Source organism: Stenella coeruleoalba (genome assembly GCF_951394435.1).
Source record: "Stenella coeruleoalba genome assembly, chromosome: 11".
Lineage (NCBI taxonomy): Eukaryota > Metazoa > Chordata > Mammalia > Artiodactyla > Delphinidae > Stenella > Stenella coeruleoalba.
Genome location: NC_137157.1, coordinates 94384465 through 94405445, shown reverse-complemented (window position 1 = coordinate 94405445; position 20981 = coordinate 94384465). Strand labels below are relative to the sequence as shown.

The 20981-nt window shown below is 36.9% G+C and overlaps 1 protein-coding gene across 1 annotated transcript; it reads right to left on the bottom strand.

Moving 5' to 3' along the window:
- Positions 1–9241: 9241 nt before the first annotated feature.
- KLRB1 (killer cell lectin like receptor B1) lies at positions 9242–19691 on the bottom strand (the record flags this gene model as incomplete). Its single annotated transcript, XM_079937731.1, has 6 exons — positions 9242–9389; positions 12153–12268; positions 12658–12812; positions 13900–13971; positions 14659–14757; positions 19607–19691. 6 exons carry the CDS (start codon positions 19689–19691, stop codon positions 9242–9244), a joined length of 675 nt encoding a protein of 224 aa, XP_079793857.1.
- Between the last annotated feature and the right edge of the window lie 1290 nt (positions 19692–20981).

Sequence of the window (20981 nt, the reverse complement as noted above, 5' to 3'; positions counted from 1 at the left end):
CTTTTAAAATTAAAAAATATATATATTGAAATATAGTTGATTTACAATGTTATGTTAGTTTCAGGCGTACAGCAAAGTGATGGTTATCCATATATATCTACTCTTTTTTAGATTCTTTTCCCTTATAGATTATTACAAGATACTGAGTATCGTTCCCTGTGCTATACAGTAGCATTTGTTGTTGGTGCAACAAATCATTTTAAATCCTGTAGCCAAAGTTAGCATAGCTCATGATTTTTACCTTAAGGAATTCTCAAGGGGGTGTTTGTGTTATAGCAAACACTTCTTTCTGTACTTCATAAAAAAATACAAACAATCAAGTAAACAGCCCATGACTAAGCTAAAAGAAAAAGCCACCTGGCTCTCTGAAATGAACCTAGAAGGATAATCAGACATGTTTTATCCGTCTGGGTTTAATGATCTCGGTTCTGGGCTTTGTGGTCTATTTCAAGTACTAAAACAATTTTGTTGCTGGTAGTTGTCTGTGTTGCCCTTGACTCTTTGCATCTTATCCAAAGTCTTAGGTGCGATTGCACATCCATGATTACATCACATGATTCAACAACTTGTAACAGCATCATGAAGGACTAATTCTAACTACAGACAAAGTTCTCGGGAAAATCTCCTGATTCACAGAATTTTAGCAATGGCTAAGATCTGGATATCACAGATTAACGTCCTATAACTTGTGTTCATCTGCCTTTAACCAAAAGCAGGAATTAAGATAGAAAAATATGGTCCTGAGACCATGGTCCTGGTGTTCTCTGCTGAACATAATTTCACAGAATACAAACATTACACAAGGTCACTCTGGGACCACGATAGAGTGAGACAAAAACAAGGTCACTCATTAATCATCTCTAAGCACAGACAGAAATCAGAACACTGTGTAACTGCAAAAATGACCAAATATTTCCCTCTCTTAGCTCACATCAGTGACTGCTGCTTCTTTTCCACTTATGGCTTAAGTCTCGGTATGTTATTCTTGTCCCTTGTATTAAAGCTATTAAGAAACCTTCAGTGACTACACAGGGGTGTGCATGTAAAAAGAATTTTAAAACTCCAAAAAGTATACTTAAATGGAAGTTTTAATAAAGGCAAAAGATCTGATACCACAGGAGAAAGTAAACACAGGCAAATATCAGGAAGGTCCTAGACCTACAGGCACATCTTCCAGGGTCCTCTTTCCATCACACAGGACAAGCTTTGTCTCTAAAACATGAACCGCCAAGATGTGTGTGTAATATCTCAGCCTCTGGGAAATCAAGGCACAAGTTTGTTAGAGATTTTTATTTCCCCACTGGTCACACAGCCAAAACCTGTCTATGTAACCAGGTTTACCTGGTACAGAGCATCAATCCATACATTTTCAGCAAAAAATGTAGTCAAACTGATATAGGGCACAGGCATGTATTTTTGACACATTAAACCTCACCTTATAAATCATTAGTTCATCCATCCCTATCCTGCCCATGTTTTCTGGCATCCCTGGAGATAATCACAGAGTTACCATAAAATAGCTGCAAGTTAGCACTATCCCTATACAGTACTCAAAAACCCCATGAACCAAGTTGCCCAGTGAACCAAAGTGCTGGTTTCTGGCATCATCCAATCCAGAGCAAGCCCCACTTTATCAAACTCTCCCCAAACTTCCCAGCACAGGGCCAAATCCTGTAACAGATCCTTCCTAATCCCTTCCTACTGATACACTCTGCCGTGTGAGATAAAGTTGACTTACAGCTGAACTGAACCAGAAGAGCTGCAGCCTTATCCCTGGTAATTCATGGTGGTCCGACTTTGACTCTTGGCTAAAAAAGGGCAATAGAATTTATAAGGTACTGTTCAAAGTGTGAAACTCCTATGTGACCCTTAGGCCAGTTTGTTAATGGATGATTTCCAACTGGTACAACCAGTTAGACAGCCTGACTTGACGATGTGACTGTGGGAATAAGAACCCAGATGGGAACTTCCATCTCGAGCTTTCCCAGAGCTATGATTCCTTGCATAGATCTTGGTAGTTCAATTCAGAGGCAGAACACAGACCACGTGTGAAAAAGAACCCTGGGTGATTGCCCCTGGAAATCTCTAGCCTACCAAATATTTGCCTACATTGTTTTTCTCATGCTGCCCTGTATCCATGGCCTTTAGATAAAGGCTTTACATAAGTATGCTCTATGGAGTCTTGCAATTGCTTTCAAACATCCAAACTGGCAAAAACCTTGCACCCGTGGATCCCCATGGTGTGTAGTATCCCTTGCTATACAGCACATAGCAAACTCAGATTTAACTCAGACCTGTTTTTTAAATTAATTATTTATTTATTTTAAAACATCTATTGGATTTTAATTGCTTTACAATGGTGTGTTAGTTTCTGCTTTATAACAAAGTGAATCAGTTATACATATACATACGTTCCCATATCTCTTCCCTCTTGCATCTCCCTCTCTCCCACCCTCCCTATCCCACCCCTCTAGGTGGTCACACAGCACTGAGCTGATCTCCCTGTGCTATGCGGCTGCTTCCCACTAGCTATCTACCTTACGTTTGGTAGTGTATACATGTCCATGCCACTCGCTCGCTTTGTCACAGCTTACCCTTCCCCCTCCCCGTGTCCTCAAGTCCATTCTCTAGTAGGTCTGTGTCTTTATTCTCGTCTTGCCCCTAGGTTCTTCATGACCATTTTTTTTTTTAAGATTCCATATATATATGTGTTAGCATACGGTATTTTTTTTTTTCTCTTTCTGACTTACTTCACTCTGTATGACAGACTTGTACCTTCCAGGACATGGAAGCAACCTAAGTGCCCATCAGCAAATGAATGGCTAAAGAAGATGTGGCACATATATACAATGGAATGTTACTCAGCCATAAAAAGAAACGAAATTGAGTTATTTGTAGTGAGGCGGATGAACCCATTTGTTTTCTCATTGCCTGAACTCTTGTTTAGAAAGTACTTTCAGAAAAATAATAGCAGCTAACCAACAGCTTCTCGGAGATTCTGTCTCATTTTATTATTTTATTAGTATTCTAAAGAATGAAAAATAAGAAATGAATTGGCGCTGATATTAAAAGTCATATATAGTGTTCCCATACACACTGAGACAAGATTTCACAGATTGACATGTTTTGCTGAAAACGTAAGTACTATAATCACTTAAACAATGAGGATAGGAGCCCCTCTAGACCAGGAAGTTCTTTGTTTTGTTTTAGGAAAACGAAGACGGGTGGTTATAAGGAGGTATTAGTGGCAACCGCCTCACGATCTGAAGTTGGAGATGGAGGAACAATGTAAATTACACCATCCCAGCTATCTATAGCTGAATAACAAATTAGTTAGTGGCTTAAAACAACCACAGTTATTATTATTATTTTAACAAATTTATTTATTTATTTTTGGCTGCATTGTTGGGTCTGTTGCTGCAGGCGGGCTTCTCATTGCGGTGGCTTCTCTGTGGAGCATGGGCTCTAGGAGCATGGGCTTCAGTAGTTGTGGCTCCCTGGCTTTAGTAGTGGTGGCTCACGTACTGTAGAGCGCAGGCTCAGTAGTTGTGACTCACGGGCTTAGTTGCTCCACAGGATGTGGGATCTTCCTGGACCAGGGATCGAATCCGTGTCCCCTGCATTGGCAGGCGGATTCTTAACCACTGCACCACCAGGGAAGCCCACACAATTATTTTTTATTGAATATATTTGACATATAACATTGTACATTTAAGGTATACAACGTATTACTTTGATACATTTATATATTGTAATATACTTGCCATTGTGACAATATTTATTACATTACCTAATTCTGGGACATTATTGTTGTCTATATTCACCATAGATCACTGCGTCTCGTTTACTATTCGTCGTAAGTTTGTACCTTAAACATCATCAGTCTTACCCCCCACCTCCCATTCCCTGGTAACCACTATTTTATTCTGCGTTTTTCTCTTTTTTTTTCAAGTTTAACTTTCTTAGATTGCACACATGAGATCCTACGGTACTTGTCATTCTCTGTCTGACTTATCTCACTTAGCACAACGTCCTCAAGTTCCATCCGTGTCGTTGCAGATGGCAGGACCTCCTCTTGTATTGTGGCTGAATAATGTTCCAACCACAATGACTGTGTTATCTCTTACAACGCTGACAGGGCTCACCCAGGGGATTCTCCCTTTGGGTTTCTAGTGCAGTTGCAATCTGATGATGGCCCTGGGTCTGGAGTTGTTGCAAAGCCTTCCCCACTTACATGTTTAGCAGTTGAGGATGGCTGTTGCCTGGAACTTCAACTTGGGCGGTTGTCCAGAATACCGCTATGTGGTGTTGTAACCAAAAGTGGGTTCCGGCTGCTCCCATTTCCTTGAGACCAGTTCTCAGAATTGTGGCAGTTTATGTCATGGCTATAGTCTGGTCATCATGTAGTTAACTTCTTCCACCTAGTGGGAGTTTCAATATCTACAATAGCCACTCAAATGATATGGCTCAGAATATTATCTATAGCCCTTGAGGAGGAAGTAAAGGTCCTTGACTTTGCTTAATGACTAAACTATTATTGTTTGGTCTCCTTTGACTATTTTCATTTGTTTCTGCACTTTCTTACTTCTCTGATTAAACTTATTCTTTGGCTAAAATTTTTCCACAGACAAAAGGCAGGCTGAGGACGTGGTGGTCGGGAGGACCACAGAAGGTCCTGCTCTGTTTCAGCTTCACTTCTCAGCTTAGAGGCTGAGTTCCAAAAGCAAGTGTCCCAAGAGCTTCTCAATGTAGGCGGAAGGTACACTGATTTTTACGATGTAGCAAGAGATGTCACATTGGTTGAAATCATGTTCAAGGACAGTGGGCACAGACCTTTATTCTCAATGGCAAATGTCAAAGAAATTCAAGGTCACGTTTTTAAATTGACTCTAAAATTTTGAGGGAATGAGCAAATCACTATCCGTAATGCGGTACATTCGATAATAAAATTGGCCTAGACTCTTCAATAAATGAATGCCACAGGGAAATGAAAAAGAGCAGACGGACAATTCTTTAATAAAAGACACCAAAGTAATGTTGAAAACCAGACAATAGGCCCCAAATAGATTCACTTGTGCTAAGCTCCATGCCGCCAAACCAAGACTTAATTAAGACAATTACAGTTTTGGCTCTCCCAGAATTGGAATCTTTTTTTTTTTTTTAAGATGTTAGGGGTAGGAGTTTATTAATTAATTTATTTATTTTTGCTGTGTTGGGTCTTCGTTTCTGTGTGAGGGCTTTCTCTAGTTGTGGCAGGCGGGGGCCACTCTTCATCGCGGTGCACGGGCCCCTCACTGTCGCGGCCTCTCGTGTTGCGGAGTACAGGCTCCAGACACGCAGGCTCAGTAGTTGTGGCCCACGGGCCCAGTTGCTCCGTTGCATATGGGATCTTCCCAGACCAGGGCTCGAACCCGTGTCCCCTGCATTAGCAGGCAGATTCTCAACCACTGCACCACCAGGGAAGCCCCAGAATTGGAATCTTAAACCAGTCAATTAGGAATTGTCTGATAAGAACTAGTTAGGTCATCTGCCTGATAGATTCCTACAATCCCTTAAAGGAAAGTAACTTTGCAATAACCAATCTACTTTTTTTTTTGCCTACAACAACTCCCTTGTTCCTGCTCCTTTCTGCATATAAAAGTCTCATATTTTATAAATCTCCTTGGAACTCCTCTCTATCTGCTAGATTGGATACTGGTTTGAATCAGTTTTTGCTCACACTCTTAAGATTTTTCATATTCCTCAGTTTATCTTTAAAGAGTGACAGTCACCAAATGCAAAGTGTAAACTTTGATTAGATCCAGAATTGAGGAGGCCAGGGGTTCTAAAGGACATTTTGGAAAGATTTGGATGTAAAATATATCTTAGAATATATATTAAATTATTTTGACTTTCTTAGATTTATTTATATATGCAACTTACTATTCAATGCATTCAGAAAAAAAGGTAATAGAAAGCAAGAGAGAGAGGGTAAAGGATATGTAGGAAAATTGTAATAATTGTTAGATCTAGGTGAGGAAAATACTGGTGTTGAACGAACTGTTCTGGAACCTTTTTGTAAATGTGAAACTTTCCCCCATAACTGCATTTTTAAAGTTGCAGCTTCACATTATAGTCACAAGGTGGCGATAGACTCACTTTTGAATTTGTATAAGGACACTCCTGTGAAAGGAGCGTCCGGAAAAAAATATTTCGTAACATAACATCCTCAAATGCTGGCTCTAGGAGGAAAAATGTAAAAATCCCAGAAGGCAAAAATCACTGAGAAAATTCACACCACAGCTGAGTAGTTAAGATTCAAATAAAAACGCTGGAAATTGGAAGAAACACTGAAGTAGGAAGAAGCAAGGACTGATCCTTGCTTCAGGGAAAAACCTAGTTCTAGCCCTGGCTTCATCAAGGTCTGCTTTTGTGACCTTACTCAAGTTGGCTATGAGTAGCTCTCACATGTAAAATGAGGAAAATATCTGAAGAAAAACTTGGAGAGCAATTTCAGTCAGAATTAGAATTCCATTTAGAGATTATGCCTATTAGAGGTCTTCGCTTAGAAATTTTTAGCCAGGTAGAAGTTACATAATTCCTAAAGTAGAACACTGAAAATTTCCCATGAAGCACAAAGGATAAATCCAAAGCACATTCTGATTATGCAGCATTCAAAGTTTATTTTGAAAGGACCCTAATAGATTGTCTTGATAGAGAATGCACTTTGATTCATATACCTGGGTGATCATATTTGGGTTCTAGCCCTATTAGTGGATCACCTTTTAAATGTTGACAAATCATTCTATGCTGCTTATAGTATCATTTGAAAATGGTCTTTTTAGAAAAACTGCTCCTGTAACTCAGCCACCTTGCTGAGGTTCCAGGCAATCAGCAAACACATACAAGAGTGACAAAGGCTTTGAGCTAACCCGAGTCCCAGTCAGCATCTCATTCCAACTGCACTAGAGACCGCCAGCAAGAGCCACCTAGGTAAGCTCATTCAGTAAACAAATTTGATTTTATAATTGTTTGTTTATTTTTCAGGAAATATTTATTGAGCATCTGCTATGTGCCAGAACCATGCATTGGCTAAAAATACTAAGAAGGTTTTGATCTCATGGAGCTCATATTCCCATGGAAAGGGCCTAATAATAATAATAGCAATCGTGGTAATCAAATAATAACAATAATAAAATGATAAGTAGATAAATAATTATCTAATTTCATATATTATGAAGGAAATAAATAAGGTGTTGCAAAGGGACAAAATGGATAAATCTGACTGATACACAACTTTCTTTTGTTCTGTTTTGCTTGGTCGGAAGGGAACAAGTGTAGCCACAAGAACGAACACACACACACACACACACACACACACACACACACACACACACACCAAGTAAGTCCACAAGAGGGCAGAATGGAGTTAATCGCAAACAATTGCAGATGTAAACTTTCTGCTGCTGCCAAGGGGTAAACTAAAGGCTATGACCACCAGATCAGGTTACTTCATGAGTTTATAGGTGTTTAGAACTTAAAATTTTTTTATAATTATCTTTTTACTTGCACTTCTTGGATTTTCCTCTCCCACACTGCTTGGTAGGAAAGTCAAAAGTTCTTCCTTTTTACCCATACTAGCATTATAAAGGAAAAGAATCTGATTGCTGGCTACCTAAACATCTGTGGATCAGAAAAAAATGGTTAAACAAACCCCTAGGCTTATGCATCAAGCATGCTTTATTTCTAAATTTTTCCCACCATAAGTGTTTTTCCATGATACTTGCTTTTTTTAAAACTTGAAGTACAGTTGATTTAGAATGTCGTGTTAGTTTTGAGTGTACAGCAAAGTGATTCAGTTATACATATATATATATTATTTTTCAGATTCTTTTCTATTATAAATTATTACAAGATATTGAGTATAGTTCCCTGTGCTATACAGTAGGTCCTCGTCGTTTATCTATTCTATATATAGTAGTGTGTATATGTTAACCATGATATCTGCTTTTTAGCCCACACTGTGTATATTGAAGAGCTCTGTGGAATGGGTGGAGCAGGAAGGTAAAACAGAAGGAAATGGACTTCAAATTCAAACACATGGCATAGGAAATAAACAGAAGGAATCTCACTGGTCCAGTCTGGCATGTGTTTTTAAAAAGTGAACACGCAAGAGATCTATCGGAATAAACACATCTCTTCTGTAACTTCAGCTTCCCCAACTGCAGAATTGAAAAATATATCACATTTTCCATTAGAATAATGAAAAATTTGATGACATATTTCCTACAGTGTGAGCCATAGAAAGAAGGAAACATAGAAGGAAAATAAAAAAGCAATGAGGAAATTAAAATGGAAAGAGTTAGGGTCCCTTCCCAAACTCCTTTAGTAATGCGTCTCTGATAGGAGTCAAGAGAATGGATTTTAATCAGTGTTCTGCCACAACCCAATTGTGTGATGGTATTGAAAAAAAAAGCATAGGCTGTGGGAGAAGCAGAGGACTTCAGAAATCATTTACTAAAACTTTTCTGGAGGTGAGCGAAGGCATAGAGGGGATGGATGAAGTCTACAGGATTAGAAACCATTTCTCTTAGCTGGTCTGGGCTTTGTTCCATAGAGAATCACTGTCTCTTAAAATGAGGTGTTTTCTTTCTGTATCTGTTTTCCCATTTATTTATTTATTTTTTTGTTTGTTTTTTTTTTGTGTTTTTTTTTTTGTTGTTTTTTTTTTTTTGCGGTACACAGGCCTCTCACTGTTGTGGCCTCTCCAGTTGCGGGGCACAGGCTCCGGACGCGCAGGCTCAGCGGCCATGGCTCACGGGCCCAGCCGCTCCGCGGCATGTGGGATCTTCCCAGACCGGGGCACAAACCCGTGTCCCCTGCATCGGCAGGCGGACCCCCAACCACTGCGCCACCAGGGAAGCCCCGTTTTCCCATTTATTGAATGAGGAGATTAAACTTGAATGTCTGTAAGACTAACAACAGTTAAAATTCTCAGTGTTTGTTCCACTTTGTACCACAAAATGCACATTAGGCCATGCTAAGAGTATATACAGTTAAAATGAGAGAGACGTGAAATGGAAATTAAAGAATTGGAGAGGGGGGACCTCCCTGGTGGCGCAGTGGGTAAGACTCGATGCTCCCAATGCAGGGAGCCCAGGTTTGATCCCCGGTCAGGGAACTAGATCCCACATGCATGCCTCAACTAAGAGTTCCGCCTAATAAATAAAGATTAAAAAAGAAATGGAGAGGAGATGTGTAGTCAAGTGGCAGAACATACTTTATTTTTGACAGGTTTTAGTTCTTTTTGACAAATCCATTTATTTTCTGTAGCACAGTCCTCGGAAGTAATTTTTGTCCTTGTGATGTAAACACAACTGTTTTCTTTAGCGTCACCAGTAATTTGTAACCTGTGGAGCAGAAGAAAAGCCTCTCTTTAGTGTTTGTGATTTTCTCACATAATTCTCCTCATCCAGCCAGTATGTTCTGTAATTTTCAGCAAACAACAAGGTGCTGGTTATTAAGCATGGAATAAGTACCCAGTCACAAATATAATGATATAAGCTTTTAATAGAAAGCTAATATAAACCTCTGGAACTTGCAAGCTCATCTTCACTGGAAAAGAATAGTTCTGAAAAGAAATGTCATAATGATACAAACAAAGGAGAAGCTTTGGAAACTGGGAATTGAATCTCCTATTAACATGTTATATGAAAATTTCCTACCTTCACTGAGCCTCGATTTTCTTAAATATATAGTGTATAGATATTTGGGGAGACATTGAGATCATGTATATGAAAGGGTGATCATGCTTAAACAAAGAATGTGTTCAGTAAATGTAATAAGTACGTAGATACTCAGTGTCTACAGAATTTGAATATATCAATAGTGAGAAAAGGAGGCTCAGTACGTATTGGATGTAGTAGGAGGTTCCCTTTTTTTCCATTCCAAACAGGTTGGTGAGTGTCTGCTACAATATATGTACTGTTAGTTCCAAAGAAGCAGAGTCTTATGGCTCATTGCAGGTGGGGCATGAGTAGAAGTTAAACAGTGGGATGGCAAGATAGAGCTGGGGTGCCAGGATGGGGTGTGTGCAAGACATTCACCTATTTGTCTCAAATAGAAAGTGAAGTGGTGGCAGTGGGCAGGGCTCCATCACAGTTTTAATTTGTTCCTTTGTTCCATTTCTCCTTGGAGCCCCTTGGCCCTGAGAAGCCAACCTGATTCTCTCCTAGTGCCTGACACCCTAGTCAAATCAGAATTTCTCTTGACCAAGCTATTGCAAAGGTCCCCTGTATTTTATCTCTTCCACCCTTCCGGTCCTTCCTTTGAATTTCAAGATAACTTTTTTACCGCTCATCTGGCCAAGTGCCCTTCTAAAAGGCCCTAGGTGACTTCCCAGGCCTTCTTTGACCAGATCTCTGCCTAGTTGTCTAACATTATCTCATTTAATCCCCAAAACAGTCTTGTGAAAAAAATTAATTTCACAAAAAAAAAACTTAATTTCACAAAAAACTTAATTTCACAAAAATTATTTTCACAAAAAACTAAAAAATTAGTTTTTTTAGTTTTTTATATTATGTTATGATAATATAACTAACACATAAAGGGTGTTAGTTTCACAAAACACCCTTTATGTTTTTCTTTACCTGAAAACCAAGGTAGAGAACTAAAATAAAAGCAGAGTCTAACTGACGTTCTTTCTACTATAATATGATACCGTCCAGGTTTACCTGATCACTATCTTAACCAAATCATCATTTTTATCCTCAGAATAAAGTAGAGTGTTCAATCGAATTTAATCCATCATGTTTGCCTATATTTCTGCTCATAGACACTTCAGAGTTTTCCAGTTTTATTATAAACCTTAATAAAATAAACGTAATGGCCCAATAAGAAGCATACACACACACAAACCAAAATTAACCTTTACTATGTACAAAAAAAAAATAAGTTAATATAAAAGTTGCACTTATGTGTAAATAAAATATAGAAAATAATCCCTAGAAAAACAAAAAAATCAGAGTGTAGTTTATTTACCAAAATATGTTTGCCTTTTCATACATTTATTCTAGTCCAGAACACTTTATTTTAAAATAATCTTCATTTTAAAGTATGGCATCTAAAAAAATATTTTAGAACATGGGTCAAACAATGTCAAAATGTGCTAATTAAATCAACATTTCTTTTAATGTCTAATAATTTTCCACACAATAAATTATTACTATATTTTAGATAAACTTGAACATGCTCCTGTGTCTTGAATTTTAACCTCTTGTTTTTTGAATGATAAAAAAATCCATTTTAACTGTTATTTATACAAATGTGAATAAAGCATTCACAGACTCAAAAAATGTAACACAATATCCTCTGTTCTGAAAAACTCATCAGATTTCTTTTCAGAAACTTGGTTGAATGTCTGCACACTTTCACTTTCTAGGGAAAAAAATGTCCTGCCCTTTGTTGTACAAATAACGATGAGGTCCATTAAAAATTTATAATTTAACTGTGTAACATCAATCCTCCTATAACACCGATGGTTAACTTGACCATCTCACACAAGAAACTATGAGACAACCAAAAAAACGGCAAATAGCTCTTTTGTGGCTTATGCAGATTGACTACATCTCTTCAAACAACCCTCCTTTCAGACCGCTGGTTGAAATAAGCTACAATACTTGTTACAATGTGGGTAGTTTCTCTCAAATGTCTGGATACCCCACGCTGATATTTACTATATTTTTTCCTCTTGTATTCATTGTGCCAATGCTGGTTGTGACCCACTAAGGTATGTGGTCCCACAGTTTGAAAAACACTACTTCAACAATTCTTCATGCCGATAGCTTCCAGCTAGAAATTTCTTAATTTTTAAATGTTGTTATTTTAAAAACTGTTTCATGTGCCCCCACCCAAAGGAGTTAGTCTCTTCCTTGTCTCCTAAAACTCCATTGCTGGTAAAAATATATATTGTTGCAAAGGGTTGATGTCTTTTCATATGTGAAACTTTTCAACCAACTTCAGAATCATTCTTCTTCTCAGACTATTCTGATCCTCCTGAACATTTCTAAACTAAATTAAAATGATAAATCTCAATCTTCAATAACAATGTTACTATCTTGCCATGTAAACCTGATGTAAATTGAATATTCAAATTAGCTTATCCCAATACTCACACATTAGAATTTAAAAAGGATCCATTTATCCACTTCCAGTTCTTTTCTGGTAATGTAAAATTTAATCCAATCCAAAACATAATTGATCCTTTGTCTATCCGGTTTTGTATGAGCCTCTATAAATAAAACAGAAGAAATGACTGAATATTGAATCTGTTAATCTATTACTGGTTTGCATCCTTCTACCCATCCTCTGAAACCCAGTTCAAGTATCACCTCCTCTCTGAAGCCTTTCCTAACTCCCCATCGGAGTTAATTATTCCTTATTTGTGATATTTCTGTCTGCATACTTATATATATCCAAATATTTGTATTAATGTTGTTGTATTCATTAAATTATATTTATTTTGCTTACATGTCTGTTTAGTGTCTCAGATTGTGAGCTTCTTGAAGTCAAAATTAATACTTCCATCTGCATAGAACCCTCCGGGCTAAAGCACGAAGATCTCGATATGGTTAGAAGCAAGGGCTAAGCCGTATTAAAGTATTTTACTTAATTATTTACCAATTCTTCCTGATCTTGAATAAGCAGCAGATGGGATTCTTTTGTGAAACAGTCGGCTAGACTGTCATTCCAAAGTTTGTAAGCGTCATAAAAAAGCAAGCATTTATCTCCGATTAGTTGCCAATCTGTTGGGCACTTTAACAGAACTGGTCTCTCTAAAGTAAGAAAGAGGAAGAAGAATAAATGTTATGTTTCTAACCTGCCCCCCACCCCACTAACATTAATCACACATGCACAAGTCATTATAAATTCAGGGAAGTCGTTGATCATCACAGTGAGAACAATTCATGAATTTAATATAACTTTGAGGGTTTTGAGACATAGTTCATTCTGGTACTAAGAGTTGAAAATTAGTGACAAATTAAAACACTGACAGACAGAATAACTTGTTCAAGTCCACACAAAGCAGATGCTGGTAGAGTCAAAACTCTTTCTGAGATTCTGTAAATCCATTACAAGAGTTCTTTCTACTCCATGATGACAATATCAAACTTCTCTAAAAAATGGCTACTTTAAACAACATGTAAAATGAAAAGCAAATAACAATTCATTTCCATAAGTTAATGGCAAATACCATGAAGAAAAATTATAAGAAAATTTCTAATTGCTGAATTATATATTTGCCTATTAATGGAATCTATTGGATAGCATTTTCCAGAAGGATTTTCATAGTTTCTTAAAATTTCTGTTATGTACGAATGTATATAATAAATGATCACATTCTGCTACAGTCACTCAACAATAGTGTCTTTATTAACACACACTACTTAATAAGTACATGGACGAGATCAATGTCTTAATGTTTAATACAATAAATATTAAATTATTCATTTTATGTCGTGTTCCATTAATTAACTTCGGACCAGAGTTAGCTGCTTGACATATTCATTAAAATCATCAAATATCCCACTTCAATGCATATTTTACTTTATAGCTTGGGTTTTGGCTATTAATTATTGAATATCCTAGCAGCAGCTTCTCATAAGGCAGTGTTATCTGTTGGTTAAGATCGTAGGCTCTGAAGTTAGACCACTGAAGTACAATTCCCAGTGTCACCACTTAGTACCTGTATGACCCTGGATGAGTTGCTTAGCCTTTCCATGCCTCAGTTTTGTCAAACATAAAATCAGAGCGATCATACTATCTTAATGTGTGGGTTGTTATGAACCTTAATTAAGATAATGCATGATACCTATCAAATTTTAGCCATTATTCTTAGGAAAGTCAAGCCACAAAATATACCTGTTGTTTCCTTCCTGTTCTCTTGAACATCCATGCTGCTTTTCTCTGTTGATTTTTGTCTCAAGAATATCACTAATAAATCAGGAGAAATCATTAAGAAGATTAATGCTGAATGGTGCAGTGAAATGGATATGTTATATTTATCACTTCACGAAATTTTTATCTCAACAAGCTTGAAATGCACAGAAGATAAGAGCAATAGCAGTGTAGTAACAAAGGGTCTACTTAGAAGACAACATAAACAAACACACACATAACAGGTGAACGCACACAGACATTGAGTTAGCGGTTTCAACTATATAAGTAAGCTCCCAGGTGTTACTTAAACTCTTAAATTGCTTCCACTCCTTGCCTAATGTTCCATCTTCAGAATAAGTATAATTGTGCCTATACCCCACGGGAGAGATTGCCTAGGACAATCTGGAATTTAGTAGGCACTTAAGGAACTGTAAATAATTGGAAATTTTTATTTTCTTTGTTATTGTCATGGTTTTATCATAATTGTGACTTTTTAAATGTCCTTGGAGCACATGTGAAATCCCCCGTGAAGCCTATCAGAACAGTTAGGAAGAGAAATATGACAAAGGATGACATTTGCTTAGTAGGTACCGGCTGAGCACTGTTAGAGCACTGTTTCATAATTGTTTTTGTTTCATGGGTCTTCCACTAAATTTGGGGTGGCCAAATGTTAACATACTTTAATATTTATGGTAAAGTAGAATAAGTAGAACAAGAAATCAATGATCTTGCATCACTTACCTGAAACACTCAACCCAATCACAGTCAAGGCAAGAAGAATAATCCCGGCACAACAAAGTTTCAGAGCAAATTTATGCCAAGGTGGACCCTGACAAACATCTGAGACATTAAGAAAATATACTTGATTAACTCAGTTGAGTTCATCTAATACAAAAAGCAGAGGTTGTTTGGATCACATAAGAAAGAGCTAGATTCATGTTGGGGGTAGGGGCAGGAAAGGACATTTATCAGTCATCTTAAAGTAGGGTCCCACAAGATGGAATCTCAGATCCAACTGAGAGTTGCTTATAGATAAAATAGAAATATTTATGCCTGTCTTGTGTACGAAGGATTGGTATAAGAATCAAATGAGATAGATGTGACGGTGTTTTGAAACATGCCAAATGCTATACAAAAATGAAACATATACCCTACCGTACAAAGTAAGTCCAAGAATTTTGTCCAACAAGGAAAGCCTTCATTCATTCAAGATATATTTGTTGAGGCTCTGTTTTATGCCAAACAACATGTTAGGTGCTGGTGGTATAAGACAATTCTATTCTTAGACGTGGATTTCTCTGCTTTACTGTTGCCTGGAACAATCATCTCCAATTTGGACCAAATGGATGGAATTCAAGGAAGAGTATTTTACGAGCTTGCATGTTATTTTCAGTATTTCAATGACTATAACATAACATGAACCTGTGTCTACAACATTGCATAGTCTAAAAAATGTCAAATACCTTTGTTTTTCTCTGTATCATGTCAATAACGATGTACTGTATATCTCATGCTCATCAAAAGTTGTGATTGTATTAATTAAAGTGGGATCATAATAACCTTATCAATGGATTTTATAGGGAAAAATAATCAAAGAGGAACTTATTAATGTAAAAAATTCTTGTAAAAGACTGAGCAACCGCTTCCAAAATTATATCAGCTCTGACAGGAATTATTCTGGTAATCTGTACTTCGGTATTCTACTTGAAGTTGTGCTTAGACAACTTCTATACCTGACTTATTTATAAGACCCCTTTTATTCCCATTTGGTTTATAATATGTTATATATATTACAATTATAAATTATTTTCTAAATTGTATTATTAGAGCCAAGGGCCTTTACAAGTAAAGGTTTACTAATTTAACTATATCTATCATTTATTTATGTTATCTATTCCTTTTTATATTTTTTCTAATATTCCTCAATATAAAGGAATACATGCTTTTAGTCACTTGTTAAAAACTTTAGCATCAGATATGTTAAAATGTTGTCTTTATTCTCATTAAATGTTCCAGAGTGACCCACAAATCCATTTCTACTTTAGTTTTTTACACTCTCCCTGGCAATTAAGTTGTGCAACCCAGTTTTCAGACAACTGCTCATGGTCTCTTCATTAGGATGTGGACATTCATAAGAGTTAGCTCTTTCTAAAATGTCCCTGGGGAGATGGAATTTAAGATAACTAAATGTGATAAAAGATTATGGGAGGAAACAGATAATAGATTAGATTTCAGGTAGTGACACCTGGATTATCATCTGGAGGGGAGAGACAAGAGTAGACAATTAGAGGAGCTCCAAGGTCCTGGGTGTACATCCGAAAATGGGAGAACCAGACTGGAGAATATTAACCTAGAACTTCTAAGGCGAGCTCGTGTGACACAGAGCAACTAAACTTAGTGAACCTAAGACTAAGACTAAGTCCTACGTGACGTTTCCTCACAGTTGTATCTACTATTCTACCATTTTTTCTTCCTCAGCCTTTCCTCCCTTGAAATTTTGAAAAATGGAGAAAGCCCTATATAGTCACTATTTTAACATTTAGTACTGAAGGATAGCAGTGGTTAAGAGCAGAGCTCTCAAATCTAGCAGATTTGTAGTAGAGCATGTTACTTCGGGCAACGTAACCTTCATAAACTACAAATTTCCTCACCTGTGAAATGTAGAATAATACTACTTCATGAGGTTTTGGAAAGGGTTGTATGAAATAGTTCTTCTAGACATGGTGTGTGATACATAATAACCGTGCATCTAAAATTTAAAGAACTGAGTGGAGGGTTCTGTGTTGTTTTTCTGCTGCACTACATTAGAACTAATAACAACAATAGAGTTATTGTAACAATAGAGTTACAATAACAAATTGAAGAGGCCAGGTAAACTTTAGTCATCTGGAAATACCCACATAAGGCTAGTTTTTTGTTTGGATATAAACAGTATGCCAAATCATCTCACTTTTTTTCTCTAAACCTTTCCATAGCTTTCTCTCAAGCAGATCTAAGTCTGTACGTCTGTAGAATAGCCTACAAATCCCTATTCATTCCGGCTTCCCTTTATATCTCTAACTTTATCTCCTGCTGCTTTCCATGCAGACATGCTCTGTCATTTCACACTAACCTATGAGCTCTTTCTACAAGATGACAGGCATGTTCTCATCCCACGGATCTTGCATCTGCACTGGTCCATCTTTTAAAAGGCTCTTCTCCCAGGAAGCACACCTTTGTCTCTCAATTCTTTCAGGTCTTGACTCAAATGTCATCTTGTCAGGCAGGCTTCTATGATTATTCCATTTGATATCATACCCTCTCCAAAAGCTAACTCTCAATTCCATTTTTTAAAAAATATTTTCTCTATTGCACTTAATATTATCTAACACATATATGTATACATATATGTTCTTAGTTATTCATTTATTTGTAAGCCTTCCTAGTAGTATAATATAAACGCAATAAAGGAAACTATTTTTTCACTATTTTGTTCACTGTTGTATTCTCAGCACCTAGGGCATGCCTGACACAGGTGTTTATTTTTGGATGAATAAATAAACTCTAGAGGCATTTTTGCCAACACCTATCTACTTTTCTAAGAGACCAACTCCTGGGCCATAAACGAGATTCGTCACCACTCACATCTCTCTCTGGTTTTCCTGACTGCTTTTGATATAATCACTATTCTACAGTTACCATTTTGGCTAAACTGTTTAGCCAAAGAGCTTATTGGTAGTTTCACAATAATTGTAATAGCAGATCAATGTGTGGCGAAAGAAGGTCACCTGCCATTTCAGTAAACAAAGGATGTTGCGACCTTAAAGCCACCAGCCAGTGCAGCTGCCCGGATAGTATAACTTGAGGGGAATTCAGGATGGAGAAAAACAGGATACTGGCCCTAGAGAGTTAAGATGCATATCAAAGGAATTATTTCAATGAGCCCAGACTTTTGCATCTTCCCACATATAGAAAAACACTAAAATCATTAACTTGAGGTGTCTGTTTCTGTGTTTAGCAGTAATCTTTTGATGTTTTACTACATTTTTTTTTAGCAAAATCTCCTATATATCCCAGCTCCTCCCTTACCTCTTGGGGACATTTCCTCAGAACTATCAGAGAGGCTGCCTTCTCAGCTATAGTCCTCTGTAAAGCCACCAAATACATAATTCTCAACTTTTAGGTTAGGCATTTTTTTCAGTTGACAAGCGTTTTGTAGTCACACATTTTATTCTGACTTTATTCTATGTTTTCTCAGATTTACTTTTAGAATGATATTTTGTGGAATAATGACGACAATTAGAATAGACAGATTTTCTGGCCTCATTGATTTGGGATCACAGACAGTAGCTTTTAAGGAAAATCTCGCTGTCTTTCTCTATTTTCATTCTCCAATATCTTCCAACACCATCCTCCTTTCTCTCCACTTCTGCTAGATCTGAATAGGGAACAGAAAGTCTTTCTCTTTCGCATCAAAAAATAACCATGGCTTGACAAATTCTCACTGTAGTTATCAAAATTCTCCAATTTCCCGTAACCCCCAAATGAAGGGTATCATGAAACTATTTGATAACCCTAAGACTTTTCAATCTCCAATTTAGAACATTGATAACTTAATACTTTCAAATTATACCAAAGCATCCTAAAAAGACACAACCCACTTGCCAAGCACACTATGGAATGAATATCAGGTTGGATAAAAATTGCAATATCATTGATGTTTAGTAAGTTTGGTTTGACTTCAGAATGTAATACTATGTCCTGATGATTTTATACATTTTTTTTCTGCTTAATTTGTAGTTTCTCTTCATCTATCCCCAGGCCATGGAATCCATCACCTATGACCTCACATTAGAATACCCCATCTCTTTCACTCAGAATACTAACTCCTCTGACATACAGAAAATTGCCAACTTCAACAAGTATGAAATAAGTGCATCAGTGGTATTCTCCTGTGGTTTGTGCCTTAAATCCTTCTAAACTGTTATACTTTTCAATTTAAAAAAACATCAGATTGTTATTATATTCAAGTTTTTGATCTTGAATATAATTTTCTTTCAGAACATTTTTTTCCCTTCCCTTTGAAGGGTGAACGATGTTAATCATTGAGCCTACACTTTGTATTCTGAAAGGAATGCCACGGATGCAAATGCATTGGAACTTAATCACAGTATTTTATAGAGGGATTTGAAATAAGGTAGGTTACTATTACAGCAAGGTAGCAAAAAATCTCTAAAAATATTCATTTGTTAAAAAAAAAACAAAAGCAAAAACAACAAAAAAGGGACTTCTCTGGTGGTCCAGTGGTTAAGATTCTGTGCTTCCATTGCAGGGGGCACGGATTCTATCCCCAGTCAGGGAGCAAAGATCCCACATCCCTCACGGTGTGGCAAAAAAAAAAAACAAATAAAAAAATCAAAATATTCCCTTGTTAATGCATGTAAAATATTTCTTCAGGATCCTTTAGCCAAGGCTCAGTAATAGGAACTATATTCATTTTCCACAAAAGTATCTTGATAAAAAAGAAATCTATAAAGTATGTGATTTTTCCCACATTTGTGATTACCTACCGACAGGCCATGCTATATCTGTTTAACATTAATATAGCTGCTGCTCATCTTCAAAGCCATGATTTAAAGCTACAAATTCAAGAGAAAAATCTAACTACGGAAGATATACAAATGCCAAAAGGAAAATTAAAGCCACTTACTCTGAGGAAGAGATGGGGGTGACGAGCTTTCAAGGCCAGCATTCCTGGATATGTTTAAATCAGCATATATCACAGGTTTGTCCATTGCAAAGAGAAGAATGAGGCACTAGACTTGCGTAAAAGAAAAAAACTACAGTTCTATGAGGCAAGAGAAGCAAAAGGAAGTGCTCAGCCTTGAAAAGCTTTATTATCTTTCTTACCTACCCACACTTCTAGCAGTGGGTTTTCTCTATAAATCAGTGAGAAAATCCACTTACTGGCTGTCCAGTATACTTAGATATGTAATATCTACTTTGTTTAATTAATTGGCCTGTTTGACAGAATTCTGGGAAGGTTTGTTTGTTGTCTTTGTAACCATCCTCTTTGAGTACTTTTCTCAGGGCCAGGACCAGCGCGAGGGAAATGAAGCACTCTCATTTCCCTCCAAAAAAGTCAGGAGTCAAGATAAACAATATTAAATGTAATGCTGTAAAAAGTAAACACTAATGCAAAAAAACTGCAGGATGCCTTTCCAAAGCTCTAAAGTCTTCCTGAAATATTTGTGCTCCCCCCAAAAGAGGCAAAATGTGGAAAATGGAGTCGTAAATGTGGAAAAGGCTGCTGAATAATACAACAGAGAAAGCAAAGAGCTAAAGATCAAAACGACTCTTCGCTTAAAATAATGTTTTTAGTGCACTGAAGTTTAATTTCAAGTTATGAAGCATGACTGTGACCACTAGGAATCCACAGTGGCCATGTTAGAAAAGATTGAGGAAAAAGTGTTCCCTTCAACCAGAAGCTTGCAAAACTTTGTGAGCTCCAAAAGTATAAACTGGCTAGAAATATAAACCAAAGAAGAGCCTTCACTTGTCCATATGTAGTATGAAATAGATTGATGGACCCTTTTCTTTGTTACAACTATCTTCACAATGATCTTCTATCACAAAAGATCCTTACTATGAAATCGAGATTGTATACATATAAAATAAATCGTTCATGAGAATTCACACCTGGAGAATTTTTCTCATTATGTTAATGCATTCATCGATCATCTAATTCCCTACATGACACTTTCTAAACACAACATATCAGAATTCAGAAATTTACTGTCACTATTATAGATAGATAATAGACAGAGAGATAGATACAGAATATACACACACACATACACATGTGCATGGGATATATATGTTATTAAAGTTTTCAGAGGGTAAATGATTATAAGTAACTGAGATTTAGGATGTGGCAATAGTAGCTATAATATTGAATAGCTCAAGGAACAATAAAGATAGATTACTTTTTTTTTTTTTTTTGCGGTACGCGGGCCTCTCACTGTTGTGACCTCTCCCGTTGCGGAGCACAGGCTCCGGACGCGCAGGCTCAGCGGCCATGGCTC